Source organism: Somniosus microcephalus, chromosome 8 (genome assembly GCF_052327205.1).
Source record: "Somniosus microcephalus isolate GS21.2 chromosome 8, FLI_Smic_1.0, whole genome shotgun sequence".
NCBI lineage: Eukaryota > Metazoa > Chordata > Chondrichthyes > Squaliformes > Somniosidae > Somniosus > Somniosus microcephalus.
In genome coordinates this window covers 48,912,296-48,920,360 of record NC_140994.1, presented here as the reverse complement: position 1 = coordinate 48,920,360, position 8,065 = coordinate 48,912,296, and the positions used below count along the sequence as shown (strand labels likewise).

The window sequence follows — 8,065 nt, the reverse complement described above, 5'->3', positions numbered from 1 at the left end:
AATCTCATTGGGAGGGACTGTGAATATAACAGTAAGTGATATGCAGTAAAACAAAATATTGTAAATAGACTTTTAGAAAATATAAACTTAAAATGATTGAAATGTGATTAGTCATTTCTGGAATAATGACATTTAAAATCCAGGCTTAAAGTTTACTTTTTATGCAATTATAAGCAGTTTAACATTATACAGGGAAAGAAAAAATGATTCTGGACAACATTTTGCATTCAGGGAACTGAATAAACACCAGTGAAATCAAGTATGATAGGAAAGTGTGTGTGTTCAAATAGAAAGAAAGCAGAACACTTTGTAAATACTTCAGCCTAGATCTCTTATACAGAACCATATGTGATTGATCTTAATTATCGTTTGCATATGAATTTTTTTCTGCATCTCGTTTAAATGCTATTGCATCAAATGTAAAACTTTAAAGCACAATTAACAATAGCCTCCCATAAATCATTTCAAATGTCAGCATGCCATATGCATTTCAATTTTCACCTTACAGCACAGTGGCCATTTCTTATTTTCTTATCCATTCTCCCACCCTAATATATAGATTCTTGTCTGGTGCAGACCTGAGGGTGATGGAGCCCAGACATGCTCCATCTGTCTGCAGCTGGTGCCACTTGGTCCAGAAGACTTTGGACTACTGCCCTCAGTCACTTAAAGACACATCAGTACCTGCAATTTCTCCACTGCTTGGCCTCAACCTAAGTATTTTACTGCCACCTCTAGTTTCATACAGACCAGGGGCTGTTCTGGCCAAACATTTAGCAGACTCCGAAGGAAATGAAAATATGCAACAGCATTAAAGTTTCAAAATAACAATTTAGAAAAGTATGCATTTTCCCCCTAAATGTTGATGCAGTTAAAATAATCACAAAGACATCACAGCTTCATTGTGTTTTTGCTCATCCACCTATATTTTCAATGCACTCAAATTATTCAAATAGGGAAAATTTAAATGCTGCTTTTGGGTTTAGTGATTCAGTTGTAACGGAATACTTTAGGAAACATAATTTGAATACATTGCAGGGAAGAATGTTTTTTTGTTTGCTTTGCAATAGCCCTGAATGTAGATATGATAATCTGCCGTCACAAAGTTACTTTCTCATCACTGGCTTGGTAGGCGAAAAAAATGTCTACAAACACTAAGCTATAAATGAATTCATAAATGTGTATGTCCTACTTCACTTTTAAAGTAATACCATACCCATCACTGGAAATGTATTATTTATCTTAGGACATGACCAGATATCATTTATTCAATACAAACGCTATCAAAATTTATGGAGATACATTACATTTGCTTTGTGAGAAAACCATCCAGAAAAAGAGTACATAAGTCATAAAAAAGAATGTTTTTGAATCAAACCAAATGCAACTAGTTTAATGTAAATATTAATATAAACTTGGAGGCAGAAAAATATTTCTTTCTGGAAGATTATAATGTATTTTCATCATGGTTTTCTTCCCTTTGTAGTCTTCCAGCCTGCGTACTTTGGACTCTGGCCAGGTGCTTCATAGATCTAAGGTGTTCAAAGGCATGTCAGTGCCCATGACTATTGCTGCTCTCTGGTCAGGTAGCATTGTTGGGGGGGGGGGGGGGGGGCGGGGGCAGGGTGGCGAAGTGAGTTACAAACTCCACCTCTGTGAGCCTGTTAATTTACTCTCCTTCTTGCTCACTTCCACTTGATGCTGCCTTTGATGATTCAGCAGAGTTTGACCAGTGTTAGAATTATCTAAATGAAGGCAGTATTATAATTTTGCAAAATACAATTAGTCATGCACAGCATTAATGTGCCATCTGTTAAAAAGTGTACTGTTATTTTTCACACTGACAACGTGCATAGTCACTCTTTAGTTGGATCTGTGGAGCAGCTTTAAATAAAAAAAACACCCAGAATCTTTTTAAACCTCAACACGTAGCCCGTCAACAAACTTGACCCTATCTCAAAATCCAGTTTTTCCGTGGTCAGGGGCATGTATTTTATTATAAAGATAACTATGCCAAAACAAATATTATTTTTGAATCTTTCATTATCTTTCCTTCTCAAAATGGTCTAAAACAGCATGTGTTGGTATTAGATGATGCAGAAACAGCTGTCGTGCCTGACTGCACAGTGTCTCAATGTCAGCAGTTCAAAGCACTGGAAGACTGAAGGGGAGGAAATCTGATAGGTCACTGGAACCCAATTCCAAGGCTGAAGGACATTTCTTTCTTTCAACAATTGGGCTAACAACATCACCATTAGCTCCTCCACCACTTTGCAGCTTCACACAAGAGTTAAGTATTTCATCATGGAAGATCATCATGCCAAATAATGTACAGTATTAAAAAAAAAATCACAAGATGAAATCAGCAATAATGGTTGAAGAGGGCACGCTGGAAGTACACCTAAGTGGCAGTAGACATTCGCCTCTCTTTTTAAATAGTACCCCTAGAGGTTCTAGTGTCACAGCACCCTTCATTAGTGCTCACTCCAGTCTGCAGCCTGGGCATCATTAGCAATATCAGAAATCAGTAGGTAAAGAAGGGCCATTCTTCATCTTACTGCCTGACTGCAGCAAGTTGCTCTGCGTTATGTGCAGCCGCACACAAAAAAAACCAAGCGATTGCATACAAAGAAACGAGCTCATGACGCAGTTTGTCTGAAAACATGCAACATAAATCAGCGTGTAAATTTCTGCTGAGCTGCTCTATGTTCTAGTTGTAGGTTAAAACAGAAATAATTGAGAGTAAAGCTGCTGTTGTGAGTGTATTCTGGTTTGTAATGCAATTCCACTAAACTCTACTGCCCTCTATTGGAAAAACGATGCTCAGAGAACCCTTACCATTATTAGCATGTGAACCACAATTCAGATGAACTAGGAGAACACACACTGTCAAGACTGGAAAGCAAATTACATTTTTCAAAGTCAGATCTATCTTTTATTTATAGAAACTATTTTAATGAATTATCTTTCATTTATTATTGAAGGAAAATCTTAAATGTATCTCACTAAAACTGAAATATCAGTATCAAGTAGGCCATGTTACAAATAAGGAAATTGAAGATACCTATTTTTATGATATTTTACATACAGAATAATGGTTAGCTAAAAAAAAGTTGCAAAGCAGTAATATATAAGCATATAAGTCACCCCAACCCTCGATTACGTAAATACCTTTAACATCCTTAAAATATATAGAACATTTTCATGGTGTAAATTTAGTATTTCATTGATTTACCTACCTCAGAGACACTTTGTTTTTTTGTACTTTGTTGGTGTTTGTGAAAAAGCAAATTTATATTATATTTTGTAATTCATTTTATTGTTTTGCTGGTTATTCACTATCTTATGTACTATATATATATATCTCTTTATATATAATCCAGTCCTCTTAAAACCAACGTCTTGGACATTAAGCCTACATGTCATTACAAGAGACATGCCAAGCTGAATATCTGGTAAATGTATAACCTTACATGTATCATGAAAAAGTTAGAAGTTATGCTCTTAAAAAGCTAGGAGGTATTTTCTATTCCACATGTGTGTTCTCACATGGGGTATTATAGCATAGGTATCTTGTTCTGATATGATTTAAAGGCTATCATGTTTGATCTGTGTAACAGCCTGAAATCCTATTGTATCAATTGTGTGGCAGTCTCAATGTAGTACGTAATTTATCTGTCCCCTTTTTATCTTCACTGCAACTTTAAAGTTCTTAAGGAGGAGGTACTTGTTTGTGAAAAATTGTGGCAGCTTGTGACCTTTAATTGATTATTCTGTGATTAATCACATTTGACACAATTTGTGGTTATGCAACACAACAGTTTTATTTTCCAAATTACATTGTCCAGTTTTGCACATTTTTAAAAATCCTTTTTTATATATTCAGAATAAACTAATTATATCACAGCCTTGCATGCGCACCCGTTGACTAACAATGAGAGCAAATGGGAGCACGAAAGGGCAGGAAAATGCATCTTCCCCCGGGCAGGATAACTGTCGCTGCTCAAACAACGTCTTCAGTGGGAAAAGAAAGTACCAGCGAGAGTTCCCTCTCCACAACCTCATCATCTAGCCAATAAAATAATTTCCATGGGAAAGGAACCTATAGGACAACTGCAAACTAAAGCACACATTATTTACCTGATTCTATGAATGAAAGAGTGTGGGCGACGAAAAACATTACTAACCGAGGTGTAGCTTAGGTCCGTGATTCAGCCTGGACCCCACAACATCATTGACAATATTCCATTAATACAACTGAAGTAATTTTTCCTCTTGCTAATTAAACATGTACAATCTTTGCCCTTCTTAAGCTGCACCAAACTCAATAATCAGACTACATGCTTTGCAAGAAATCCACCGCTCAAGAGAAAGTTTTACAAATTTAACAGTTCCTATAATTACAACAATAATTAGGATTCCACCAGCAAAAAATACACACAATGTCTCAGTTGCACCTTTTCCATGAGACTTGAAAAATACATTTCAAATAAAAAAATAATGCAATGGTTGAGCTGTGACAAATTTTTTTTTAAATGACAGCACGCAAAAAAATGTTTCCTTTTCAATGTTTTTGTGAGCATTTTGTGAAAAGTGTTTATGAAAAAGATTATTTCAGTCGCTCAAACATCAAAGAGGACAGGGCACTCATTGACACTCATTTGGCTGGGGTACAGTTTTCCATGCTGGACAAATACAATGCAGTGCAGGAATAAAGAGGTGTGTGCTGAAGCCTCAGGATTTCATTTTGCTCCCAGTAACACGCGAGCTCCAGACTGTCGGCTGTCCCCTCTGTGAGCCAGATGCTTCCTTAGAGGGGCAGTTGCACCTAACATTTGCCATGCCCCTCCCACTCCCTTATCCTTGCTTTAATGGGCATTAAAAATAGAACAAAAAAGCCTGTAGACGGGAACAAAATACACACACAACATGCACAGTTCTCTGTACTCATTCTTCTGTAAAATGTAAAAACAAGAAAGGCCAGCGTCCCTCAGGATGTATCCAGCCTTTTTAATACAGTAGTGGTGCCACCACACATCTGACTCTCAAGTTTCTTTTATCTTTTTAAGTCACTCAAATATTTACAAATTCCCTAAATAATAGTGGATGTGTTAAGAGCTTGTTTTATTCTGAATATTGTTGGCGTACATTCTAGCTGTGTGGCAGCTTTGGACGAAGTCTCCGAGATGTTTTTCGGCTCTCTTTCAGAAGCTTCTCATGTGTCAGTAGCCATTGTTTGAGGTGATTTCCTCTTCCTCCCATATAATTACCAATCTGCCCATTGCTGCAGATCACTCTGTGACAGGGCACAAGAATTGGCACCTGAGATTCATGTAAAAAAAAAATCATTATACATCTGTTAAATTTTACTTATTAAAAAAAATCACCGTAGAACTATAATAAACACGTCACAGAATTTTGCAGTCAAAATAAAAATAAAGCCCATATAGGGAATAAGGGATATTTTGGTGTGTGTTACCAAGTTGTAGTCTAATCAGATGGCATCATAAACTGTGAGAAGACAGCAAGAGCAGTTTAGAAGTCACAAATTAGTGTTGAATTTATTCCCTTGTATCGGTTTCTTTTAAATTTCATACATTGTTCTGTATGTTGGCTTTATTATTATTTGCGATGTTACTTTACTGGTAGCACCTGACAATGCAGAGTGACTCCTTGAAGAATGGTGATGTTCACTACAGTAAGAATATTAATCAATTGGAATCTACTGTTGATTGCCAGTATTTGCCACATTCTGTAAGTGCTACATTTAGCCATTCGCCAGATAACCAGCATTTGTCATAATTGGTAAGTATTATAATTCTGTGATTTTTCCCTCATTAATAAATGAGTTACTACATCGTCACTCATCTGAAATTTTAAATTTGCAGCAAATTACATTCAACTTTCACAGTTTATTAGGATAGTCTGATCATATTTTTGTTTGATGAAAAGTTTGTAAAATGTACCCATGTTCATGTAAACAGAATCTTGGAATAAAGGTTTGTATGAACAACATAATATAGAAAGTAATGCAGTCAAGTCTTTTTGGATTCAATACGTCACAATAGTGCTTCTAACTTAATTTATAAATAATGTGACAGCTGTATTAATAACTACTAAACCTGGAGCAAAATGAAATTTTAATTTCTAGCATTTATATTATGTACAATCTTGGAATACAACTTTTCTCAACGGTCCCACATTTGTTTGCCATTTGCATGTAAACAGATTTGACTGGATGCAGAAAGCACCTGGGTTTTGTTACTAAAATGTTTATTCCATTGACAAATAGGTAGCCTAATAGTGCCTTAGTCTGACTGGACATTATTTATTACTTTGCCTTATTATATTAAAAACAATATTTACATTCAGTGATCTATAGAATATTGTTTGTTAATTTCAATGTATAAAGGCATGCCATACTAAGTATGCAACACAGCAAGAAATACTAGAAAAACCCTGATTTTGGCATATTGTGATAAACTGCACAACATGATTAAATAATGTCGTACTGTTTCAGTGATATTAAAACAAACAGTATTGCAAAATACCAATAATGCAGGTCACAACATTATTTTAAGGAATGGGAGGCATATGCATAAATACTATCTAAATTACCCTCTTTAAAATCAAAATGACTAATAAATTAGCAATTAGACAGTTGCTGCAAATAAATACTTTAGCAGACAGGCAATGAATAAATGTAAAACAGCAAATGTGTAGCACAGTTTTATTTTTCCAATGTGGTTCATTTCACACCTAACACAGAAAAGGAGTTTCAACACCCTGCAAAGCTTCTTCTCTTTCTTCAATCATCCTCCCCCACCATCATCAGCTCCTTGGTGTAGTTCCATTTTATGTGCTATATAGAGCCACAGCATATATCTGCTATGTTCTGCAAATTGCATTTCGAGAGTGAAGGGGTGAGACTGAATGAAACAGTTGTGATATTGGTACCTCCAATACAGGTGTGACATTATTATTTGAAAACCGACCACACATGCTTCGTCAAAAGGACATTTATGGTAAACCTAGCCTGTCCAAAGATGTTGAGAATTTGCATTGGAAACACATTTCTGTGTTCTGGTTAGTTTCAGAAAACCAATTCGTTAGACTTGGGCCGGTTTAAAGAGCTAGCTGGCAGAAGAACCCTCTCCAGTTACCCCTGCCACTTTAGCTGCTTGCACCCATTATTTACCTCGATCACACAGCAAAGAGTAGCTGAAATACAACTTAAAAAGGTTAAACAAAATGACACATGTTCATCCACACTTAGCACGTTTTGCATATGTGCAATATATTTTTAATTTGAATTTCTTTACCCAGTCTTGAAAAAGTGACAAAGGTAAAGTACAGGCAAACCAGTTGTGTTGGGATGTGAACCAACCACGGGAGTAGCTGTGGAGGCAGCTGCTGTGGTTTAGACATGTAGGATTCAGGTATGAAGCAAGTATGCCCATTGTGATTAGGATTCTGAACTGATTTTGGGCTCGTACTAAGGTTTGAGGTGGGTCATGTGCGGCCAATCAGCCTTCTACACTACAACTGTGACTACACTTCAAAAGTACTTCATTGGTTGTAAAGCGCTTTGGGACATCCTGAGGTTGTGAAAGGCGCTGTATAAATGCAAGTCTTTCTTTTCCAGATGCAGTGTGGACATTTGGCAAAGTTCAGGATGTTAATTTTCCAGCTGGACATTGAATTCATCACAATTAGAGTGCGATGTCAACAATAAACAACATCAGATGTAAGACTGGATAGTTATTCTGAAGTTTTGGTCGATTCATCTTTTGGGGACAGAGAAACTTTGCAGAATCTTTCTTCAAGAGGTGAAATGAATCAGGTAGGGAGGCTCTAGGGAGAGAGCTGGTTTATTTGCTTTTTGGAAGGGATGGGTTTGGTGGGCTGAATATTTTTTTCTCATTCGATGCTTTCTTATGGTCTTACCACATGTGTTTAGAATACGAAACCAGGTATAACGCTCAGACAGGAGAGAGATTAGATTTGCAAAATGTAGCTGTATATATATATATAATATCTAAATGTATATTAGAAAATTGCTTGC

At 36.3% G+C, this 8,065-nt stretch overlaps 1 protein-coding gene across 1 annotated transcript in view; it reads right to left on the bottom strand.

Annotated features, from left to right (window-relative positions):
- Positions 1-3,798: 3,798 nt before the first annotated feature.
- LOC147113508 (methylated-DNA--protein-cysteine methyltransferase-like) overlaps positions 3,799-8,065 on the bottom strand; it is a 442,117-nt gene continuing 437,850 nt past the window's right edge. Inside the window, exon 6 of the mRNA XM_085994688.1 lies at positions 3,799-5,322. Within this exon, the coding sequence (XP_085850814.1) occupies positions 5,152-5,322 (171 nt within the window). The 3' untranslated portion in view covers positions 3,799-5,151. The remainder of the gene's footprint in view (positions 5,323-8,065) is intronic.